At 51.1% G+C, this 25,186-nt stretch overlaps 5 protein-coding genes across 5 annotated transcripts; 3 read left to right on the top strand and 2 right to left on the bottom strand.

Annotated features, from left to right (window-relative positions):
* Positions 1–78: 78 nt before the first annotated feature.
* UHO2_06204 (uncharacterized protein) lies at positions 79–2,514 on the bottom strand (the record flags this gene model as incomplete). The annotated part of the gene is made up of 1 exon (XM_041560427.1): positions 79–2,514. The coding sequence occupies one exon, from the start codon at positions 2,512–2,514 to the stop codon at positions 79–81; it is 2,436 nt and encodes an 811-aa protein (XP_041416361.1).
* A 1,837-nt stretch (positions 2,515–4,351) lies between these two features.
* UHO2_06205 (uncharacterized protein) lies at positions 4,352–8,215 on the top strand (the record flags this gene model as incomplete). Its single annotated transcript, XM_041560428.1, has 1 exon — positions 4,352–8,215. One exon carries the CDS (start codon positions 4,352–4,354, stop codon positions 8,213–8,215), a length of 3,864 nt encoding a protein of 1,287 aa, XP_041416362.1.
* Positions 8,216–17,511: 9,296 nt separating this feature from the next.
* UHO2_06206 (uncharacterized protein) lies at positions 17,512–17,895 on the bottom strand (the record flags this gene model as incomplete). Its single annotated transcript, XM_041560429.1, has 1 exon — positions 17,512–17,895. One exon carries the CDS (start codon positions 17,893–17,895, stop codon positions 17,512–17,514), a length of 384 nt encoding a protein of 127 aa, XP_041416363.1.
* Positions 17,896–20,236: 2,341 nt separating this feature from the next.
* UHO2_06207 (uncharacterized protein) lies at positions 20,237–23,230 on the top strand (the record flags this gene model as incomplete). The annotated part of the gene is made up of 1 exon (XM_041560430.1): positions 20,237–23,230. The coding sequence occupies one exon, from the start codon at positions 20,237–20,239 to the stop codon at positions 23,228–23,230; it is 2,994 nt and encodes a 997-aa protein (XP_041416364.1).
* A 1,082-nt stretch (positions 23,231–24,312) lies between these two features.
* UHO2_06208 (uncharacterized protein) lies at positions 24,313–24,609 on the top strand (the record flags this gene model as incomplete). The annotated part of the gene is made up of 1 exon (XM_041560431.1): positions 24,313–24,609. One exon carries the CDS (start codon positions 24,313–24,315, stop codon positions 24,607–24,609), a length of 297 nt encoding a protein of 98 aa, XP_041416365.1.
* Positions 24,610–25,186: the final 577 nt, after the last annotated feature.

A 25,186-nucleotide genomic window follows, 5' to 3' on the forward strand; every position in this document is an offset into this window, starting at 1 on the left:
GACTGGTATACATTCTATCTCAAGACTCAAGCAGAAAAAGATGAAGTGTGTTTGCAGACTTGGAAAGAGTGAAAGGTATCACTTCCAGTTAGCACTGAATGGATGCTCTTTAAACCACTCCTTGCCCTTCTCTTCGTAGTCGGCCTTGGTCACCGCTGTACGTGTAAATAAGTCTTGCTCCCACACACACCATTTCGCGACACCCTTCCAGGGATCAAACCTCTTATCTCTCGCCGCTCTCACCTTGACGACAACGTTACTGGGCTGAATTGCCCTGATACTCGAATACAACCTCTGCTGGAATCCCTTATAGCCGGTATGCCTGCCAGTACAAAAAATGTTCTGCAACATCCTCGCGCGTACATCAGGATCAAAGGAATGCACGACATGCGAACAGATCTCATCCAACCCAGCTTGGTCCAAGCCTGCAATGGACGGCTGCCAGAGTACTTCAGGAACACGAATACGTTCTACGTTGAGATGCAGTTGGTGCTGTCGTTTGATGCATTCTGGATCTGTGTCCGCTTTCGTCGGATCAGTGTCGTTTGCCGTTGCTGCAGTGGCAAGAGTGCCTGTGGGTGCAACGGAGGCTTGCTCTCCTCCACCGGGACCATTGAAGAATGTAAGCGTGAGTCGATTCTTCCTCGCCAATCTGGCGGCGTAGGTGTCGTCAGGTCCAAAAGTGGGATCGAGCGTCAACAATCGATTCTCGATTGTCGAAAGATGGTTATACGCCTCTTCCTCTTCTTCCGAATCATCGGCGTTTTGGATCTCTCGATAAACAGCCCAATCATCATCATTGGCACCAAAGGTATCTTCATCTCCACCTTTCTTCCTCTTCCTTCCTCCTGTCGGTGTTGCACTTCCACTTCCTGGAGCATCGGAAGCGAGGGCAGTGATATTTTTCATCCTCTGTTGCGCAGCCAGCGATTTCCGATCGGAAAGCATCTCCTTCATTCGCTTACGCTCTTTGATCTTGTTGATCGCATCGTCGTACTCCTTTCGCATCTTAGCGGACCAGAGGCGGGGATTGTTGACTCGTTCATCTTCGTCCCGTTTGAGCGCTTCCTCTTCGAGACGCTTCTCTTCGGCTTTCTCTGCTTTTGCGCGAAGTCGAGCGTCATAGCCTGCTTTCATGAGACGTTGTTTGCGTTTCTCTTTGATTCCTTCTTCATCCAGGTCGACATCGGGAACATCGACGAGAGGAAAAGTAGGCACTTCTTGCTTCTCATCTTGAATGTATTCCTCGCCGAGTTCTTTGGCACGGAATCGTTTGAGAGCACCTTCGATCTTGTTGATCATCTTGTCCAGAGCCTGTTCGCTATCAAAGCCGTCATTCTCGAGACGTTTGAGGTATTCGGCTTTACGTTCCTTGCCCTTGAACTCTTTTAGCTGCTGGTAATATTTCAGGTCGTTTTCCTTCTGCATCATCTTTTCGAGACGCATCTTGCGAGTTTGTTCTCGCAAACGATCTCCAGCAGCTTTACGACGTTCAGCTTGAGCGCGAAGCTCTTCTTGTGACTTTTGCTCGGGAAGTGCATCTTGGAAGGGGAACTGAATGATGACGTCGGCTTTTTCCATAGGAGTCCAGCTGGTAGGGTTGTAGGATTTGTGAGAGGCAGGCATCATAGCCATGCCTTTGATATCGGATGCGTAGTCCTCGGAAACGTAGCAGAGCTCTTCGAGCATATTCTGCGCTTGCCAAGGTGTGACACGGGCAGGGAAACCGGGGTATTTGAGTTGTATCAATCGCAAGAGGAGGTCGGAAGCTTGTGCGCCACCCCAAGCAAGACGTTTGGAGTTGTTGAGGATGCCTTTTCCTGCGACGGTGGGGATGACGACAGTGCTGGATCGACCTGAAGATACTACGAGCGCATCTTGCCCCACATTGTTCTGATAAGCTGAGAAGAGAGCATCGATACCATAGTTGACATATGGCACCTGATACGCTTCGAACATGAGCTCGTTCATGATGCCTCTGCTGTAAGCTGGGTTGCAGAGCGCTTCGGTCATGCAGATCGGATGCTGTACTCTGTCCGTGTCGATGGCGAGATTGGAAAAGGTATAGTCGAGAACGATCTCCATGGCATCCCATCCGGTCACGACGTCATTATCGAATGGACTGCGGATCGAGCTTCTGGAGAGACCGTCAGCGTAGACGTCGGTTCCGACCAGAAGCATGGTAAGGTTCTTTTTGCGATCGCGAACTTTGGAGATGAGGTTGTCGTATGCGAAGAATGGTTGCTGCGAGAGCGAGGTTCGGTCGGCGGCATCGGAGAGAGCAAAGCCGGCACGAAGCTCGCTAGAGCCATTGTCGATGGCGATGGGACATTCCGAGTTCCAATATGTGGAAGTGCGATAGTTGAGGTTTGGGACTGGCCTCGGTTTAGGGAAGTCGGCGGCAGTGTAGACAGGGACATGGCCGAGAGGTTGATATGGCCTTGATGAGGAGGATGCAGCGGCTGCACCGCCATTCTGCGGCATGCGACTGTCGTTGAGGGCGACAGGTGCCATCTTGAGGTTGTTATGGATAGAAGAGGAGCAAGATGTCAAAGTTGAGAAGGAAGGTGGCAAAGGGCTCAGTGACACTTGCAACTGTGACTTGACGCCTTGGATCCTGTCCTTGCCGAAATTGCCCGCGTTTGGCATCGGGGTCTTCCGTGCAAAGGCATGGCAAATCGGGAATCGGGGTCATGACAGCCGCTCAGATCAACACGATCGGGAAAGGTGAATATTAACACGCGTCTTGTTTCTGTTCGTTGTGTCTGCTCGCCATCTCTCCTCTGTTCTCTTTGTTTGTTGCATTTTATTTTATTTTATTTTATTTATTCTTTTGGTTGAGGGTTGACAAGCAGGCGGCTAGAAGCATGAGAAGCAGGAGCAGCAGATCAGCCACCAGACAAGGGACCAGATGCGACAGCTCGCCTCCGTCCAAAAAGGCTTGATTGATTGGTGGGCTCGCTTCCATCCAATTTTTTTATTTATTTTTTTCGCTCTTTTCTTTTTTTTCTTTTTTTTTTTTCTTTTTTTTTTTTCTTTTTTTTTTTTCTTTTTTTTTTTTTTAAATTCTCCTTGCTGCTGATGCTGCACCGGTTGACTGATGCTCCTCGTTGCTGCGCGCTGTTCGCTGTTTGCCCTAGTGTTCGTCTGTCGCCTTTTTTTTCTTTTTTTTTTTTTTTTTTTTTTTTTTTTTTTTTTTCTTTTTTTGTTCGATTCTTTTCAGTTGATGTGACCGTCGCATGTCTGTGTCGAAGGTCAGCTCTGTCAAGTGTGTGTGGAGCCTCTTCTTCCGCCTTTCCGCCTTTGTGTCGGTCTGCCTAATTTTTCCTGTTTTTCTGTCGCTTGGCTCGTGGAGAGTCAATTCTCTGTGATTCTCGTCGGTCGCTTTTCACCACCACCACCACCACCACCACACGAAACGCGCCTCCCCAAGCGCATCCACAGAACAGCACACAGAACAGCGCACAGAACAGCCTCGTCTCGCTTCGCTGGGTTAGTGAGCTTTTTCTCTTCCTGCTCTATCCCACTCTGTCCCTTCTGCCGCCGCCGCCGCAACGCAACGCAACGCAACGCAACGCAACGCAACACCAAAACCAAAACCAAAACCAAAACCAAAACCACTTCCATATCCATCAACTCGTGCCGTGCGCTTTTCACCTTTGCTTTTGTCCCGTCTCTCGTCTCAACGATCATCTTTACCTCTTCATCTCCATCCGCCTTTAACATCCGCCCTTTAACATCCGCCCTTCAACGTCCGCCCTTCAACGTCCGTCTCCTTTGTGCGTTTGGCCTTCATTCTTTCCATCTATCGCCATCTTGCTCTTTTGATCGCGAAGAGGGTGTTGAAGATTGTCAACCAGCACGCTCCTTCCCTTTCGCTTTTTCAACACGACATACCACATTCTTTCTTTCCAGCTTGCAATCCTTTCATTCACGGCAATCCTTTCTAGCACGATAATCCTTTCTAGCACGATCGGCTCCGACTCCGAGACGGCGCTGATCTAGTTCAACTGCTAAGCTTCCTTGTCGCTATCTCGTCTCGGCTGAAGCTCTTTCCTCGCATTTTCGCTGTCATTCCTCACCCTCCGAACTGAAGACAGTCAGCACGGTTCGGACCAGCCGAAAGTAGGCAATATAGCTTTCGGCACATCCGTGATAGACACAGCAAACAAGCTCAATCTCAGTGTCACTTGAGCCGCCACGCCACTCGCAGAATCACAGAATCACTCCATACGCCGGCTCATCCGATCTCTGCTGTTCGGCTCGATCTGGATCGTCTTTGCTCCTACTGCTGCAGCGCAGCTACCTCGCTAGCCCTGCTCAGCTCGCCTTGAAAGGCTATCGATCAGACATGCCTCCCTCATCGCGACACAGCGCTCACCCTTGCCACCCTTCCCACCATCCCCATGCCGGTGGTAGAGATCTTCACCACGCCGCTCCCCAAGCTGGTCCTGGCAACGCCCCCATGCATCACCCACATTCATCCTATCCTCAGTCCATGCCACCTCCTCCTGGTCTGCCACCACATGCTATGAATGGCGTCAACGGCCCTCCCTCGGCTCACGCTCGTCCTCCTCCTCGTATGGTCATCGCCGATGGTCCAGGTGGTCTAGGTGGCCCACCACCGCCCCCTCCCCCTCACATCCCTCGATCCTCTTCTGCTCAGAGTCGCATCATGGAAACCGCTGGCTCAGCTGCTCCTCCTGCTCCTCCTGCTCCTCCTGCTTCTTCGTCTCCTGCCCTTCAAAAGCTCTCGCTCGCCAATGAGGCTGCCTGGCTTTCCCTCGGTTCGGCTGCAGAAACTATGGAAGACTACGACCGCGCCCTCTCCGCCTATGAAGCTGCACTTCGACACAACCCATACTCGGTACCTGCTCTCTCCGCCATTGCTGGCGTTCATCGCACATTGGATAACTTTGAAAAGGCTGTCGACTACTTTCAGCGCGTGCTCAACATTGTCCCTGAAAATGGCGACACCTGGGGCTCCATGGGTCACTGCTACTTGATGATGGATGACTTGCAGCGAGCCTACACCGCATACCAACAGGCCCTCTACCACCTGCCTAATCCCAAAGAGCCCAAGCTTTGGTACGGCATTGGTATCCTTTACGACCGATACGGCAGCCTCGAGCATGCAGAGGAGGCATTCGCCAGTGTCGTCCGCATGGATCCCAACTACGAGAAGGCCAACGAAATCTACTTCCGCCTCGGTATCATATACAAGCAGCAGAACAAGTTTCCTGCCAGTCTCGAATGCTTCCGCTACATCCTCGACAACCCACCGCGTCCGCTCACCGAGATCGACATCTGGTTCCAGATTGGCCACGTCTACGAGCAGCAGAAGGAGTTCAACGCCGCCAAAGAGGCTTACGAGCGTGTCCTCGCCGAGAACCCCAACCACGCAAAGGTACTTCAACAGCTCGGATGGCTCTATCACCTCTCCAATGCAGGCTTCAACAACCAGGAGCGTGCCATTCAGTTCCTCACAAAGAGTCTCGAATCCGACCCCAACGATGCTCAGAGTTGGTACTTGCTTGGACGTGCTTACATGGCTGGCCAGAACTACAACAAGGCCTATGAGGCCTACCAGCAGGCTGTCTACCGTGACGGAAAGAACCCCACCTTCTGGTGCTCCATCGGTGTCCTCTATTACCAGATCAATCAGTACCGCGATGCTCTCGACGCCTACTCGCGTGCCATCCGTCTCAATCCTTACATCTCGGAAGTGTGGTTCGACCTTGGAAGTCTCTACGAGGCATGCAACAACCAGATCAGCGATGCCATTCACGCCTACGAGCGTGCTGCCGACCTCGACCCCGACAATTTGCAGATCCAACAGCGCTTGCAGCTTCTTCGCAATGCCGAGGCCAAAGGCGGCGAGCTCCCAGAAGCTCCTGTTCCTCAGGACGTCCACCCTACAGCTTACGCCAACAACAACGGCATCCCTCCCGGTCCTCCTACCCAAATCGGCGGCGGTCCCGGTCCTTCCTATCCTCCACCTCTTGGTGGACCCCAGCTCGCCGGTACGGGAGGTGGACGTGGCGATCTTTCCGAACGCGATCTTCCCGGGCCCGGTCACCTGCCTCAATCGCACTCGCCACCTCCCTTCCGTGCCGGTGGAGGACCTCCCGGGTTGGTGGATCGAGACTCGCGTGGCCCCGCTCCTGTCGCTCTTGCTCCTATGGTCAGTCCAGATGGATTGGGTCGTGGCGGCTACCCGCACTCGCGCGGCCCTTCGCCTGGTCCACCACGCATGGACCCATACGGAAGGAGGATGGGCTCGCCGCCGCGTGGATCGCCTCCACCACCTCTGCGCCCAGACATGCACGACAGACATGGACATGGTGGTGGCCCTCACGGTCACGGCGGCCCTGGTCATGGCGACTTCCGTGGGCCGCCGTCTCTCGCAGCTGGCGCTCCGCTTGACCACTACGGCCGTCCCATGGGTGGACCCATGAGCGAGCGCGAGCGAGAGCTGGAATGGGAGCGCGAACGCGAGAGGGAGCAGGCTGCCCGTGCAGGCTATCCTGTCAGCGGTCGCATCACACCCAAGAACGAGCCTGGCTATGCACGATCGCATCACGGCAGCAATGCGCCTTCGCCTGCCTTTGGTCGACCTCCCGTTTACGGACGTGAGGAGGCGGGACGAGACTACTACAACAACCGTCATCCCAGTGCTGGTCCAGGTGGTCCACGTGGCGGCTACGAACGAGGGCCTCCCCCACCCGGCATGCGTCACGACGAACGAGGGCCACCTCCGCCTCACTTTGAACAACACGAGCGTGGACATCCCCCTGCGGGTTCGCCTGGCGATGGACGATATGATGGCTACGGCGATGGTCCTGACGGTCCTATGGGTGGTGCTGGTGCACGATCTCAAGGTCCTCCTGGTCTTCGTGGTCCTACTCCTGATTGGGAGCGTGCACGTGGTGGTGAGCACGGCCCTACTTGTGCTCATGATGGTGTTGAAGGTCGTGGTGCTGGTGGACCTGGTGCTGCTGGCGCTTCCGGCAAGGCCCGTCGAGGAGCCAAGGCCAAAGATGAGCTCGAGTCTGCACCTGCACCTACTTCGCCGGCACCATCGGCAGCAGGCAAGAAGGGAAAAGCAACAAGCTCGCGAGCCAGCTCGCCTTGGTCCGCCAAGGGTGGTGGCGCAGGCAAGAATGGCAAGGCTGGCGCTGTTGGTGCTGCAGCGGCAAAGAAGGGTGCATCGACTCCATTGCGTGCGCGAGAGGACCAGGTGGACTCCCGACCTGGCTCGCCAGCAGGTGGTGTACGAGGAGGACAAGGAGTAGCACCACAACGCGACGCATCTCCCGCCAGCTCGGATGGCAGCAACGAGCCACTTGCAGCACGCGGGCCCTCGTCTCGCATGGTTGATGAGGACTATGACGAAGGTGCTGCTGATGCTCTGATGGGTCTTGCTGGCGCTGCTTCTGCTTCTGCTTCTGCTTCTGCCTCTGCCTCTGCTCTTGTGTCAGCTGCTCCTGTTGCTGCTGCTCCTGTTGCTGCTGCTCCTGTTGCTGCTGCTCCTGTTCTTGCTGCTCCTGTTGCTGTTGCTGCTGCTACACCAGCGCCGGCTTCGGCTTCGGTTTCGGCTTGGGATCGTGGCAACAGCCCTGACAAGCGTGCAGAGAGCTCGCTGGGTAAGCGACCTTACTCTGCTGAGGAGGACAAGAATGCAGATGGAAAAGAAGACTCGTACAAGCGAGCCAAGAGTGGCAGCGCTGCAGCTGCAGGTGGTGATTCGGAGAAGGCTCAAAGTGCATCATCCAATGGTGCGCTCAAGCCCGAGTCTGGAGCCGGTGCGGCAGAAGGAGAAGGCTCAGAGAGCTCAGGACGCAAAGTGGAAAGTGCAACAACCGCTGTTGGTGGCCGTACACCACCTGCCAAGCCAGTAGCTACCGCCTCCGCTTCGCCCAAGCCCGTCAAGAACGGCAATGGATTGGAGAAGAGCAGGGCTCAGCCGATGGACATTGATCCAAGAGAACCTTGGCCTTCAAAAGCGACGGAGAAGGCTGCTTCTCTTAGCTCTACGGCCGTGAAGGACTCGACTGCCGAGGCTGGTACACCAGCTACTGCCTCTACACCTGCTCCTGCGCCGGCCACCACTGCAGGCAAACAGGAGGGAGCCGCTGCGGACAATGCTGATGACGATGAGGAAGGGCAGATCAATGAAGATGAGGATAGCAAGGCAGATGAGGGTAAGAAGTAACAGTTTGTAACATCATCAAAAAAAAAAAAAAAAAAAAAAAAAAGAATTAAAAAAGGTCTTCGCTGCTGCTAGGTGAAAACATCTTTTCAAAGTGCTGAATGTTGCTGTGTTGTTGTCTATGTGCGGATTGGAAGGCAAGAGGCATGATGGTGAGAAGAGACAGCTTGGCAGGGAAGCGATTGAACAAGGACCGCTCGTAAGGGGCGGATGAGAAAAAAAGTGTGTCTGCAACTTGTTCATGAAAGTTTGAAATTTCAAAATCCGGATCAAAAAAAAAGAGGGACGGCAAAATACAAATGGGAAGGAAGATCTTTCTGCTGAAAGTGAACAATCAAATATGGTGATGTAAGCTGACATAAGACGATGCGAGAGGGATGTGGGTGATGTCGATCTGACTAGAGATCGGGTAGAACCTAGTGCCCGCTCGTTGTCAGACATGGTGATTAAGTAGGAAGGACAGACATTCGGTATGAGCCTCATAGATGTATATACAGTACACATGTAAACTGTCCCAAGATTTTACATGTCACCATACATCACTCTAATGCTCAATAGCTATAAGTTGTATTGCCACACTGTCTGATATCATCTGAAAGCACTGCTTCTTCTCTCCAAGACTGTGGAATTGATATTGACATTGACTAAAAAAATTGTGCTATGAAGAAGGGCTGAATTTTTTTTTATTGTGGGACAGTTTATGGAGTGTGCTCCCAAATAGTGACACCACTCCATTCCTGACCTTGTGGGCTTTTGACTACAATGAAACTTGTAATGTAACTTGGTGGGCACTGTCAGGGGTCTCGCACCTGAAACCCAGGTCAGTCTGTCGAGATACTTGGTGACTATCAAACTGTGTGACAGCTATTGTCTTGGTATTGGTCTTGACAAGCTATGTCACTCAGCGACTATCAAGTTGTGTGATGACAGCAGGTGGCATTCATTGTATATACTATTGTAGGTTTTGGCTGACCTCTGTGGACACTCCATTCAGGGGTAGCTCAGCACAATCAATATCAATGCTTTGATTATGATGACACCAAGGTCTGGTGTGAGTGTTGATGATGATGAGGTTGATGACATTGGTGATAAGATTGGTGGGGGTTGATGATAATGAGGTTGATGGTGTTGGTGATAAGGTTGGTGGCATCAACATGAGTGTCCAGTGTGTTGACTTGATGCTTGAAGTGATCCCTGGACCGAAGTGGACTACTGCCTTTGGTTCTATCTATATCCAGACTGCTGGTTTGCTATGAACTGCCTTTGGACATCAGGTAGTGGTGATACAACACATGCACTACAATGAGGAGCAATCTTGCTGGATTGCTACTATGCTGACTGAAAACTAATGTATACTTATGCTGAAGTGATAACTAGTTATGGTGTGTGTAGAGTGGATGAGGATCCACTCGACCTTTGATGATGAGAAGGTATGGTTATATACCTCTTCACAGCATCACCAGCAATGCTGCTCCTGCTCTCTCTCCAGAGAGTACCTTCTTCATCAAGTACTGTATGTCAGGGGGCCCCTCTAGCACCACTCCTGTCCTCCTTGAGCTATCCTGCTTGCTTGGCACCCCTGTGCCTCTTGAGCTGTGTTGACTCCTTCAACACTGCTCCTCCTCCTTGCTATCCTGCTTGCTTGGCACCCCTGTGCCTCCTGAGTGGTGTCGACTCCTTCAACACTGCTCCTCCTCCTCAGGACCTGCTTGCCGGTTTCCTATACACTGCTCCTTCTCCTTTGACCGGTGACGGTTCCTTTGACTCTTGTCTCTTGAGCCCCTGAGTGGTGTCATGGGCCTGAATGCTCAAGAAGCAGGAGGGTCACTGGTTCATATGGAAGGAGCACAGGTATCGAAGATCTAGTCGATACCATTAGAGAGCATGGTCGTAGTGCAGTCTCCATGGAGACCATGGACTCCTATGGACTCACATGCAAAGGAGGATCGAGCCATATGCGAAGAGGACCAAGCTCAAGGAGCATGCAGATGGTTACCACTCAGGGGCTCGAGAGACAAGAGTCGAAGGAGTCGACACCAGGTCATGAGGAGGAGGAGCAGTGTCGAAGGAGTCGACACCACTTAAGAGGTACAGGGGTACCAAGCAAGCAGGAGAGGCCCCTGAACAGTACTCGATGAAGAAGGTACTCTCTGGAGAGAGAGCAGGAGCAGCATCGCTGGTGATGCTGTGAAGAGGTATATAACCATGCTTTCTCATCAGCAAAGGTCGAGTGGATCCTCATCCACTCTACTCACCATACAACTAGTCAATACTTTAGAAACATAAGTACTCATTAGTTTTCAGTCAGCATAGCAGCAATCTATCAAGGTTGCTCCTCATTGTAGTGTGTGTGTTGTATCACCACTACCTGATGTCCGAAGGTGCCCCATAGCAGGTCAGCAGTCTGGATATAGATAGAACCGAAGGCAGTAGTCCACTGCGGTCCGGGGATCACTTCAAGCATCAAGTCAACACACTGGACACTCGTGTTGACACCACCAATCTTATCACCAACACCACCAACCTCATTACCATCAACACTCACCAACCTTATCACCAACATCATCAACCTCATCATCATCATCAACACTCACACCAGACCTTGGTGTCATCATAATCGAAGCATTGATATTGATTGTGCTGAGCTACCCCTGAATGGAGTGTCCACAGAGGTCAGCCAAAACCTATGATAGTATATACAACAAACGCCACCTGCTGTCACTGCACAACTTGATAGTCACTGATACCAAGACAATAGCTGACACACAGTTTGATAGTCACCAAGTATCTCGACAGACCGACCTGGGTTTCTGGTGCGAGACCTCTGACACTGTCACCGGTCAAAGGAGAAGGAGCAGTGTATAGGGAACCGGCAAGCAGGTCCTGAGGAGGAGGAGCAGTGTCGAAGGAGTTGACACCACTCAGGAGGCACAAGGGTGCCAAACAAGCAGGATAGCAAGGAGGAGGAGCAGTGTTGAAGGAGTCGACACAGCTCAAGAGGCACAGGGGTGCCAAGCAAGCAGGAGAGTCCTCCTGAACAGTACTCGATGAAGAAGGTTGTCAGGGGTCTCGCGCCTGAAACCCAGGTCGGTCTGTCAAGATACTCGGTGACTATCAAACTGTGCGACAGCTATTGTCTCGGTATCGGTGACTATCAAGTTGTGCAGTGACAGCAGGTGGCATTCGTTGTATATACTATCGTAGGTTTCGGCTGACCTCTGTGGACACTCCATTCAGGGGTAGCCCGGCATGATCAATATCAATGTTATGATGACACCAAGGTCTGGTGTGAGTGTTGATGATGATGAGGTTGATGGTGTGGGTGGTGAGATTGGTGATGTCGATGATAATGAGGTTGATGGTGTTGGTGATAAGGTTGGTGGCGTCAACACGAGTGTCCAGTGTGTTGACTTGATGCTTGAAGTGATCCCTGGACCGCAGTGGACTACTGCCTTCGGTTCTATCTTGATCTGGACCGCTAACCTGCTATGGGCGCCTTCGGACGTCAGGTAGTGGTGATACAACACACACACTATGATGAGGAGCAACCTTGATAGATTGCTGCTATGCTGACTGTAACTAATGAGTACTTGTGTTTCTAAAGTATTGACTAGTTGTATGGTGAGTAGAGTGGATGAGGATCCACTCGACCTATGATGATGAGAAAGCATGGTTATATACCTCTACTCAGCATCGCCAGCGATGCTGCTCCTGCTCTCTCTCTCCAGAGAGTACCTTCTTCATCGAGTACTGCTCAGGGGCCTCTCCTGCTTGGCACCCCTGTGCCTCTTGAGCTGTGTCGATTCCTTCGACACTGCTCCTCCTCCTCATGACCTGATGTCAACTCCTTCGACACTGCTCCTCCTCCTCATGACCTGATGTCGACTCCTTCGACACTGCTCCTCCTCCTCATGACCTGGTGTCGACTCCTTCGACACTGCTCCTCCTCCTTTGATCAGTGACAGTTCCTTTGGCTCTTGTCTCTCGAGCCCCTGAGTGGTAACCATCTGCATGCTCCTTGAGCTTGGTCCTCTTCGTGGCTGTGCCTGCTCCTTGAGCTTGGTCCTCCTCGTGGCTGTGCTTGGCCCTCCTTTGCATGTGAGTCCATAGGAGTCCATGGTCTCCATGGAGACTGCACTACGACCATGCTCTCTACTGATCTCGACTAGATCTTCGATACCTGTGCTCCTTCCATATGAACCCGTGACCCTCCTGCTTCTTGAGCATCCAGGCCCATGACAAAGGTACTCTCTGGAGAGAGAGCAGGAGCAGTGTTGCGGGCGATGCTGTGAAGAGGTATATAACCATGCTTTCTCATCATCAAAGGTCGAGTGGATCCTCATCCACTCTACACACATCATAACTAGTATCACTTCAGCATAAGTATATATTAGTTTCAGTCAGCATAGCAGCAATCTATCAAGGTTGCTCCTCATTGTAGTGTGTGTGTTGTATCACCACTACCTGATGTCCGAAGGTGCCCCATAGCAGGTTAGCAGTCTGGATATAGATAGAACCAAAGGCAGTAGTCCACTTTGGTCCAGGGATCACTTCAAGCATCAAGTCAACACACTGGACACTCATGTTGATGCCACCAACCTTATCACCAACACCATCAACCTCATCATCATCAACACTCACACCAGACCTTGGTGTCATCATAACCTATGCATTGATATTGATCATGCCAAGCTACCCCTGAATGGAGTGTCCACAGAGGTCAGCCAAAACCTATGATAGTATATACAACAAATGCCACCTGCTGTCATTGCACAACTTGATAGTCACTGAACAACTAGCTCGTCGAGACTGATACCAAGACAATAGCTGTCACACAGTTTGATAGTCACTGAGTATCTCGACAGACCGACCTGAGTTTCAGGCGCGAGACCCCTGACAAGTGGTAACCGTCTGCATGCTCCTTGAGCTTGGTCCTCTTCGTGGCTGTGCCTGGCCCTCCTCGCATATGGGCCCGGTCCTCCTTTGCATGTGAGTCCGTAGGAGTCCATGGTCTCCATGGAGACTGCACTATGACCATGCTCTCTACTGGTATCGACTAGATCTCCGATACCTGTGCTCCTTCCATATGAACCAGTGACCCTCCTGCTTCTTGAGCATTCAGGCCCATGACAGGCACCTTCATACACATCAAAAGTAGTGACATGGAAAGTTTCAGCTCAATCAGATGACTGTGAGCAATCCAGCAGCACTTCCAGTCTGACACCTTCATATTTATACCATCATGACAAAAGCCACTCCCAAGAAGCACCAATCAGCACTCTTTCACCTCCAAAATGGAGAATCTACCCATTCAGTTGCTGAGAAACATGGTCTGAGCAAGTCTATGGTGTCTTGCATCAGCAAAAGTGCCTCCACTGATGCTCCAAAGTCAAAGGGGGGCCAGCCAAGAAAACTCCAGCCTTGTCATGTTTGCTTCCTGGACCACTATTTCAAGCTCAATTCAATGTCCACAGTCAGAAAAGCATGTCATGCACTGCAGGAGATGTTTCACATCAAAGCATGCCCAATGACAGTAAGAAAAGCACTTCATTACTGTTGTTACAAAGCACAAAGGTTAGTGAATAAACTGAAGCTACTCAAGAGGCATTACAAAGCACATCTCAAATTTGTGAATGAGCACAAGGACATGACTGTTGAGGATTGGAAGAATGTGGTATGGTCCAATGAGACAAAGATCAACTTCTTTGGACTGGATGGGAAGCAGTTCTGTTGGATTAAGAATGCCAGCTTCAACAGCAAGCTTGTCAGGCTGACGGTCAAGTTCGGCAGCGGTGTCAGCGGTCGTGTGCCTAACACCCGACTCTCTGTGGAATGGGCCATCTCAGCGGATCTCAGCGAGTTCCGATAGGGAGAGTTGACTGAGTGTACTTCTCGGAGAACCAGTGAGGAGGCTCTCCTTAATGGATAACTGTGATACCCAATGAGTGAGGCCCAGGGAACAGATGTCGACTAACTGCTGTCAGCACTCCATACAGAGGTAATGCAGCAAGTTCAGCTCCTAGCAATGGTGTAGTACAATGCTGGCATGAGTGTCGAGATGTCAATGTAGTACTGAGAGTGACAGAGCTAGTGCTCAGTTGATGTTGTTGGCAGTGGTTGGGTTATAGGGACTGGTAGAGGTTCCAGGCCCACGGTGGAGGTTCCACCTGTAGTTGAGGTGCTACAGCATCGATGTAGGTGTCGATGACATTGTATACAATACTCTTTGTTCGATGACGAAGACTCAGACTTGTAATGATCGCAATAGATGGTATTGCGATGTGCGACATGTAAGGAATGTGTCAGGGGTCGCGTGCCTGAAACCTGAGATCTGTGGTAGTATTGATACTATTACCAATTCTGTCGAGTTATGCAACAGCACTAATGGTATTTCGATTCCTAGTGAAATATGCAACAGAGCCATCTCTGTCACTTTTCTCATTGGAATCTGTAGTTGTATAGACATTATGACAGATTTCAACTGACCACTGTGAACACTCCATCCAGAGGTAGCTCGGCACAATCAAAATACAATATGACTCTAAGTGAACTTGATGTTGACACCAATGGTCTGGTGTGAGTATGAATTGATGATGTCAACATGAGTGTCCAGTGTGTCGACTAACACTTGAGGTGATCCCCAGACCGCAGTGGACAACTGCCTTCAGTTCTGTTGTTATCCAGACTGCTGGTTTGCTAAGAACCGCCTTTGGACATCAGGGAGCAGTGATACAACACATGTGCTTTGATGAGGGGCAATCTATTGATTACTACTATGCTGACTATGAACTAATGATACTTATATGTTGAAGTAATACTAGTTGTTATGGTGTGTGTAGAGTGGATGGGGATCCACTTGACCATTTGTGATGGGAAGGTATGATTATATATCTCTTCACAGCATTGCCAGTGACACTGCTCCTGCTCCCCCTCTCCAGAGAGTACCCTCTTTGTTGAGTACTGTACAGGGATCTCCAAGGAGACTCCTCCTCTGCATTGAGCCTTGTCACTCCTGTCTTTCCTGAGCTGTGTCAACTTCATCAACACTGCTCCTCCTCTTTGTGTCACTCTTGCTGGTGTCCTTTACACAGCTCTCCTTCCTTTGACTGGCAACAGTTCTCCTTTACTCCTGTCCTGTGGGCCCCTGAGTGGTAACTGACTGCATGTCACTGAGCTTGGTCCCTCTCGCATGTGAATCATCATACAGACACCCTTACTACCAATCTCTGCAGAATCTGCCACATGATCTCACTTGCTGCAGATTCTGGTGGGATTCATGATATCAATGATGCTCATGCCGATTTCGCTGCGATCTGCCATAGAGCTGATTCTACTACCAATCTCAGTGAACTCTGTCACAGCTCCTATGATCTACCTGATCCCACGATTCTTGTGCTACCTTCATATGAACTTCGGTCTTCCTTCGCTCTGCGCACCCAGGCCTATGACAGAATGTTACTGTTCGTGTAGTATAACATACGGTTATGATATCTGTGAAAGTATAGTAGAGTGGATGAGTCTCCACTCATCCAGTAGCATGGAAAGATAGTATATATACAAAGCCATACTGACATCACAATCTAGTGCTACCACACAACCTGCATGTGACACCGCTCAGGCCTTGCTTGGTAATGCTGACTTCAGCACCTTCCTGAGCTGCCAAGCCAACTACACTTCCAGAGTGATTGTTCCCTAGCAATACATCACATGTCTAATTGTTGTTGATTGATGATGTCAACTTCCCACATGTACAACAGGGTGGCACTGCTCAACAACCCTCCCATCTGTTCCTGCCACTGGTAGTCCCCAATGTCCAGTGAGCTACAGTCATCTACTGGATCTCCCTGGGATCTGCCGAGTCAGGCTCTTACACTGGCCCTCAGCCGATTTAACCTCTCTGTCTGCACAGATGGCGCAGACTCCATTTCGGCTGACCGGCTCCTGTGACAAGCGGCTCCATCATGATCTGGGGCTGTATGACATGGGAAGGGGTTGGAGGTATATGCTTGGTGCTGGGTTCAATGAATTCAGACCAATACATTGATATCCTGAATGACAAGCTTTTGAAAACAATCTCAGATTTGCAGCTTCAGCATGCATACACCAACATCACATTTCAGCAAGACAATGACCTGAAACACATGTTGAAGAAGACAAAAATGTGGTTGGAAGGCAATAGCATTAAGGTTATGCAATGGCCAGGGCAGTCACCAGACTTGAACCCAATTGAACACCTCTGGCACCATCTCAAAATGCAACTTTCACAGTATAGTATGATTGCAAAGTCCAGGGATGAACTGCTCAAGAGATGTGAAGCTGAATGGAAAGTGATCACTCCAGAGACATGTAGGATACTAATAGAGAGCATGCCAGACTGCATCAAGGTGGTTCTGAAGGCCAAAGGAGGGAATACAAAGTACTAAGGTGTTCTCAAGGAGCACTCCATAAACTGTCCCACAATTAAAAAAATAAAATTGGCTCTTCTTCATAGCACAATTTTTTTAGTCAATGTCAATATCAATTCCACAGTCTTGGAGAGAAGAAGCAGTGCTTTCAGATGATATCAGACAGTGTGGCAATACAACTTATAGCTATTGAGCATTAGAGTGATGTATGGTGACATGTAAAATCTTGGGACAGTTTATGTGGATACTGTATATCAAGTTGAGAAGACTAGGTTCTTTAGTCAATTGAGTATATATGTTTCTGTCTTCTAGCAGCAGTGAGATCGTACTCAGACTCTTGCGCGATTGCCAGTTATCGGGAACGAAACTTGTTCACTTTGCAACACTTTGCAGCTCCACTGAGTCATGGCCATGAATCGAGTTGAATGACTGACTTTGTATGTACCGCAGCACAGGACTCAGTGTTGGTCTCGCCTAAAGATGGAAAAGAGGGGCCAGAAGATAAAGGTGACACGATTTCCAGCGCCGGGCGGTATCAGGAACGGGACTGTAGCCAATGGAAAGGCAAAGATGGGCTTCGTTTCATGTTTCACAGAGAAAAGGGCGCGGCGGAGAATAGGATGACGAGGGAAAGGCTGTGCGCGAGAAGAAAGAAGGGTTGGGACCCTAGAATAAAAGCGTTCGGGCATGATGCTGCATTTGAAAAGCTTTCTTCTTGTCATCATCTGTTCGGTCAATGTCGAGCGGACAGAAGATGGTGATAGTGTTGTTTGTTGTTAGCACTTCGGCGGCCTTTGCAGAAGGGAAGTTATCGGCTGTCTCTTACAAACACAGAGCCCGATGGCGATCGGATTGAAGGTTTGAAAGTCATGCTTCATGGCAAGGCGACAGTCTCTATGGGACTTGATGTACGGTGATGGTGACTAGCTGCTTAAGTCGCTGCTTACCTCCCTTTCTCGCACAGTTCGCAATTGGATGGCGTCGGGCTGGCTGCTGGGAGGGTTCGAGGTGAAACCTCTCTTTCTTCCAACCCGTTTGAACATTCAAGACTTGCTTGAGGGAGAGCACAGAGCTGACACGAAGCAGCAAAGAAGGCCAAGCAGACCCCTCTCCTCGCCCTTGTTGTAGCTTAATTGGATTGCAGTTGGTACCGGTTGCTTTCTTGCCGAGAGATGGATCAGTGAATGCCGCCACTGCCACTACTGCTGCCACGCTCGAGCCTGGCGGGGGAGAGCTGCTGTACGCCCGCAGCAGGGCGTGTATCGGTTGTGGACACATTGCGATTCGTTGAGCCCGGCGTCTTGCACTTGTGTAGCCTCGCTTGGCTTGGGCCGCCTTCTTTATGATCACGTGATGCGTGATGCGGCAAAATTTCCATTTGCATTTGCATTTGCATTTTCAACTCGTCTCGGGTTACAGAAAAGGCTCTCTTCTCTCTTGCTCCTTTTGGAAGCGAGGAGAAACTCAAGGCCTAAGGATGTTAAATCGACACAAATTCACAATTTGACACAATTTGACACAATTTGACACAATTTGACACACTTTTTTTTACAAATTCAAAAGAGCCTTCTCGCTAAAGTAACACTTTTCGCTTACTGCCTCTCTGCCTCTGTGACGCCCGAGAGGCGCCATACTTGGCGGGAAGAGTTGGGTGTGAGCAGTGCGGCAAGGGACTCTTTGAATGGCGTTTGTGTCTCTTTCTTTGTTCTCAGTCAAGGCGTAGCTTTTCGAGCCGCTTTGGCTTCTTTCAGCCTCTCTGGTATCATCTCGTTTCATATCCACACGCCGTGTTTGCAAGGATGGAGGTTGCTTTGGTCGTGTCTGTGCGCATGTGCCAGTCTAATCTTGTAGCACAAGACCGTGAGAGTCTGACGCTGTCTTTGTTTCTCCTCCTTAATGAAGCCAACGGCTAGCTTGACGCTGGAGCGAGAGCAAAAAAAAAAAAAAAGAAAAAGAAAAAGAAAAAGAAAAGAAAAAAAGATATTCCAAAAATAAAATATTCTAGTCCATCACATCGCAACACAACAACACATCACAATCACAATCACAATCACAATCACAATCACATCGCACTGTGCTGGTCCGAATGATTTCTCGATTCCAGAGATGCGATAATTCCCTTTTCCCACCGCCAGATCCCAGCGACAATCGGCCGACACTCACTGCCTGTTTCCTGCCATGGTGTGTTTCTGTTTTTTTTTTTCTTTTTTCTTTTTTCTTTTTCTTTCTTTCTTTTTTTTTTTGAATGAGACTGCTCTGTTGCTGTCTTGTCTCTCTCGCCTGTCAGAATTCAATTGAGACTCAACAGCGAGACAAACAGAAATCCAAACGAACACTCGAGCAATTCGACTCTCGCATTGAAACTCACCCACCCGCACACGCAACACAGCAGCAGCAGAAGAAGAAGAAGAAGAAGAAGAAGAAGAAGGAGAAAAAGAAGCAACCTCAGCCCCACCCATCTCACACTAAAAAAAAGGGTGTCACACAGACACAGGCACAGACACACGCTCGCACGCACCTCTTCTCCCTCGCCTTCAGCCCACACAGCCTTTCTCTCCCTTTCTCTCCCTCTTTCTCCCCCTTTCTCTCTCCCCCAACACCGCTTCTCCGTGGTTCACACAGGCACACTCTTGGCTCCCTTTCGCACACACAAACACACACAAACACACACACACACACACACACACACTCTCTCTCTCTCACTTGCTCTCGCTGACTCTTTTCGCTCGCGATCCTCTTCCTTTGCTCTCCATCTCTCGTATTGTGTGTCTCGCAACCTCATCTTGCGACTCGGTTCTCTTCCTCCTCCTCCTCCTCCTCCTCCTCCTCCTCCTCCTATTCTTCTCCTCCTTCTCCCTCTCGCACTAGATAACAAACCCACGCGCGCGGCAACCCCTGCTTTGCCTTTTTCGCTTTCCGCTTTCCGCTTTCCGCTCGCCACTTCTGCTTGCCACTTCTGCTCGCCACTTCTGCTCCTGCCTTTGGCTTTGTTCTGCAACCAGTACGGATCATTACACTGCTCCTCGCATCTACACCACCACAGATCACTATCGGACTTTGACTCGACGCATTCGCTGCTGCTTCCGTAGCCAATCCGAGAGTGGTTGCGTTGCGCACACCGACCACCTGTCACCAGGCTCATCATTCTGGTCAATTGCATACAGTGCCAAAACTTTCCACTTGCGTTTCTTCCACCAACGTCGCACGAGTTGATCTTGCACCCTTTCGCCAGTATACTCCCTAGTGCACCGGCTTGAATGTCTTCCCTCTAGTATCTGCCAATCTTTGTAATCCTCCCGCGCTTCTCGCTCATCCAGCCTTCTTGACCACTTGCACCTCTTCCTTCCATCACTACTCTTGCCCTTCCTCTCGCTCCGACCTCTTTGCTTTTTACGCCCTCTGCATTCAAGCACTTCCCATCAACCATCCCAACCACCGACATCGTCCCAACATCCCCATCAACGCTTATTTTCCACCTTTCCCTCCTTCCCCCCTTCCCCCCTTCCCCCCTCATTTCTCCCCTTCCCCCCTCATTTCTCCCCTAAGCAACGTCCCTTGGTCGCACTTCATCCCGCGCCTAACCCTCCTGCTCAACGCAACACCAAATAGCTAGATACCCATGTTTGGCAGTCAATTTCAGACGCAACCGTTTGGCACATCCACGCCCGGTTACTATCCACACATGAACGCCCAACAGCAACAACAGCATCAACAACAACATCAACAGCAAAATCAGTTTGCATGGATGCAGTACCAGCAAATGTTGCAGGCACAGCACTTTTATGGCCAGCAACAACAACCGTCGCAATCGCCTTGCAGCGATATGCGTCCACCCGGGCCTGACAGCCGTCGCCGCACCTCTTCCACTCCTCAACGACCTCAGCACATCACATACAATGACACCTTCCGCAGAGAAGCGCAGCAGCAGGGCCAGCAGGGCCTCCCCTGCGTCTCGTATGCTGGCGGTATGCCACAGCTCAACCAGATTCGCAGCTTCAGTGGTCAGCCCATGACTACGGGTCAATTCGGTCAAGTTACTCCTTCTGGCCACTCGGCTTCCTCCTCAGTTTCCTCGCCAGGCGCCTTCCATCCTTACCGCAGAACACAACGTGGCACTTCTGATGTTGGCACAAACAGCCAAACTTCTCCCTCTAACGGCGCTAGTGTTACTCCCTCCATGTCAGGTGCTGGTGCGCCCCGTGTGCGAACGTCCAGTGCTGCATCGCAGTCCTCTTCGCGCGAAACCTCGCCTATGCTTGCTGCTGAACGCAAACGCGGCTCTGGTGCTCTCCCACCCTCCGCTTCTGCACCAGGGCTTTCCAGCACACCTTGCTCCAAGAACCTGGTGCCTGGAGCCGGCTCAGCCTCGTCCCAGGTCGGTCTTTCACACTTGCGTGGTGCTCCACCACGGTCCAACAGCCAGTCTTCGCTTGCTTCCGACTCTTCCTCCAGAACAGCAACTGGCCCTCAGCAGCAGCAACCGCCCCCCGTTCACCAACGCTCTGACTCTTCTACTTCGATTCACTCCATCAACAGCTCTCAACGCGTACACCCTCCAAGCCTCGCTTCCTCCAAGAAGCCCTCTCCATTGTCGCGACAAGCCGGCAGGGATGACGATGAGGAGGCTGTATACGGTGGCAGCGACGATGATCGCGTCGATGGTGGTCGCTCCACCCCAATGCCTGGCTATGCTCCCAAGTCCAAGAAGACCGGACTCTCCACCAAGCTTCGCAAGGCGTTGTCCTTCTCCAACATGAACGACATGCAGGAGAACGGCGCACTTGGTAGCTCATCTGCCTCAACAGCGGCTGCAGCAAGACGACCGAGTAACGGTGGTGTCTATGGTCGCAATCTTGGCGGTCTGCCCAACTCGTCTGGCGACACCAACGCTTCCACTGGCTCCACTGGCTCCACCTCGCCTCCTCGCACGCCTGACAACGGTGCAGCTCTTCCTGGCTCTTCAGGTGCTTCCATCACCTCTCGACGTGGCACACGTCCTCCCCTTTCCAACAACAATGAGGGCAAGCGCAGCATCTTTAACCGCAAGTTCAACTCTTCCACAGACAATATCTCGATCTCGTCGACCGTATCGAGTGCTTCCGTCATGCTGCGCAAGGTCGGCAACCTCGGCAAACTGGCGCGACGTCACTCGTTGATGGGTCTGACCAACATGTTCAACAAGGACAAGGAGCGCCAAGGACCTGATGGCATTTACGGCGGCTCGTTGGGAGCCACGCCTACTGCTTCCGACGATTCTACCATCAACACCAAGTCCAAGAAGACGCCCAAAACCAAAAAGGGCGTGCCAGCTACTGCCTCGATAACGCATGCTACCGTCGAGCTCGAGAGTGCCCGTCTTGGTGATGCCGGAATGACACCTGCCGCTTCCTACGTTCGACAGCATCAGCTACAGATGCAGGCACAAGCTGAGGCAGAGGCTCGCGCTGCTCGTCAACCTCAGCAATCCGAAGCAAAGGCAAGAGAAGCAGGCGAGAACCGTCAAAAGATGATCGAAAAGGAGAAGGAGAGGCTCAAGTCGAAACGCGGTTGGCGCAAGAAGTTTGGAAGCAGCAACGGTGGCAGCATCGGCTCGATCACTTCGGATGCTCCAACTGGTCTTGAGACCACCTACGCCGAGCCAGAATCGTACGCAGACGCAGTCAGCGGTCAACACCAGCACCAGCACCAGCACCAGCACCAGCACCAGCACCAGCACCAGCACCAGCACCAGCACCAGCACCAGCAGCAATACCAGCAGCAGCAACAGCAGAATGGCGAGCCCATCGTCTCTGCTGTAGCACCGCAGATTGCCATCCCTTACGGCGAAGAGGGCGGCTTCGATGCTTCGTTTGACAGCGAGTTGTTGGAGCCGCCTCATATGCCTGCCGCTGGCGGTCTAGGTGGCGAGGATTCGGGCGACGAGTTTGAGACGGATAGCCTGCGTCACTGGGGTGAAGGTATTGAACGATCTCGCGCAAGTGCAGCGCAGTTTAAGAACCCCAAAGGTATCTTGAAGAAGACGGCTTCTACGCCCGATCTTTCGTTCGCCAACGGATTCGAGAAGCCTTTCGCCGGTCGCATCCGAGCCAACTCGTACGACGCCCCGCAGTCTGCTTCGGCTTGTTCGGCATTGTACGGGACGAGCACGATGACGCATCTCTCTGGCAACACAGCTGGTGTTGAGCGTCTGGATGGTGTGGGCGCCAAGAGCGACTCTCCCGCTTCCTCTCGACCGGGATCTGGTTCGGGTGAGGTGCCTCCTCGTTCGGTTTCGCCTGGATCGATTCAGCATGCAGGCGGTGTACTGGGTCACCACTCGAACTCGTCGATGCCTACTTTGTCCTTGATGATGGACCCTTCAGCCACCGACTTTATGCCTCAGCGATCGGTGACAGCACCTAGTCAAGCCAAGAAGAAGCTCTCATTTGCCGAGGACTGCATCTTCCACTCGACCTGGCCTGCTACCATATACGATCGAAGAGGTGAACAGGCGACCTGCAATCGACTGACACCGCTGTTGGCTCAGAGGATCAAAGAGGAACTCAACACGTACAAGATGGAGGAAATGGCTGTTGCGCCCAGTAGCCGTATCTATACGCATTTCTTTGTCTAACTCGCCGCCTAAAGCCGACCTCTGCTTTGGTTTGCTATCATCTCGCATGCCCCCGTTTCCGATTCTTGCTATCTCCATTGCAAGCTCTGCATCCTTATCCACCGCATCCCACTGCTCTCTATTCATTTCGCTGCTCGGTTCCACTTACTCTCTCCACTCTTGGTCCCGATCTCCATGCACACTCGGAAGTCCGGCTGTTTATACAGACTTGGTTTCTTTGCTCGGTTGATACTCTTTTTTTTTCTTTTTTTTTTTTTTTTTTTCTTTTTTTTTTTTTTCCCCCCCTTCTCTGCTCCATTGGCTCTCTTCATACGGTTCTTGGTCTCTCATTTGCATCTCAACCTTCTCAACTCTTGCTACGTCCACAAAAACTTGTTTCTGTCAATCTCACAATGCCGTTCAGCTGTGCCTAGATGGCAAGCGCCTCTCTCTCCACACGAGGTCTGTGTTGGTGTACGAGCGAAGAAAGCAGCTGGTCAACTTGTCAGGGCGAGAAGATTGTGCAAAGTTTTGTTCAGAGGAACTGTTGGTCGCCTTGTGATGTCCGTGCGATTGTTGTTTTAACAGCTCAAGCGAAGGCCGGTGTCTGTTACCCTCGCACCGCTCTTCAGAAAGGACGCTATGAGGCAAGAGATGCCGAGCGAAACGATCCAATATGATGATACCTAAGTGATCAGAGTGAAATCACATGACTGCGTGTTCATGCTCTAACATGACTGCAAACTTCACTTGATGTCGCCACTCGTCAACTCCCACCAATGCTCAGCTTTCCCCACCAAGACTCCCATCCCACTTGACAACAGCACACCCTCATATGTGTCACTTTCTCCTACACATGCACATGTCAACCAACAGCAGAGACATATATACTTCTGCCATTGCTTTGTACTTAGATCCTTTTGAATGCCAACAATTTTGCCTCTTGCTTGACCACCCTGATTGTGCATTCCTTAACAGATTAAGAGTCTGAATGCTCTGCTGTAGGAACACTGCCTCACCCTGCCATGCTGTCTGACCCATATCCTCACCTGCCTCCACCACCCAAAGAAAGGGCCTGCCTCCACCAAGCTTGACAAACCAGCATGCCCCCACAAACCTGTGATCCAGATGCCAAGAGCAGCAATCTGTCTGACAAACCACACAAGGAAAGAGCTCCCACTGCACCACATAGGCAAATGCTGATTGGCACAGAAACCCCTTTATGCTATGATTCTGACAATGATGATGATGGCAATGAAACCCAATACAACATTGACACCATCTTGAAACTCAACCCCAAAGTACTCAGGGGTATGCTCATTGAACTAACCAAACACAACAAAGCAAAGAACTCCAATGCATACAAGAAACCCTCATGCCAATCCGACTTCCACCAATGACTCTCTCACACCCACAACACCCTAAAAGAAGCCCCCAAGCTCATGACCAAAAACTGGTATGCTTGGAACCCCCACTTCAGAGGCATCCTGTCCAACTGGCCTGCAGCTATGAAGCACCTTGATGGCACTGTGACCACTGAACACAAGAAATATTGACCACACCCTTGATGGCAAACTCTGCACTATCCTTCAAACAAATCAACTGGAAACCTGTCTTACAGTTGATGTCACATTTCGTGTGCCTTTTTTTTGGTGCACCACATCTTCATCTTCATCTCGGATCTTCCTGCACAGACCTGATCTCCTGTGCAGGTCCTGTGACACATCTCATCCGAAATCACGTCCTGGAGGGTGATATTGTCATGCAATACATTAAGACTGACTATAATGATGCAGACTACCTAACAAAGCCAGTATCCCAACACATCCTAATGTGCACCTGGAAATGTCTTGGCATGATGGATCTCAACCCCTCTGTTTGTTCAGTTTGTGAGGGGGACAGTGAAATCACATGACTGCATGCTCATGCTCTAACACAACTGCAAACTTCACTTGGCATCACCACCTGTCAACTCCC

Source organism: Ustilago hordei, assembly GCF_900519145.1.
Source record: "Ustilago hordei strain Uho2 genome assembly, contig: UHO2_contig_17, whole genome shotgun sequence".
Taxonomy (NCBI): domain Eukaryota; kingdom Fungi; phylum Basidiomycota; class Ustilaginomycetes; order Ustilaginales; family Ustilaginaceae; genus Ustilago; species Ustilago hordei.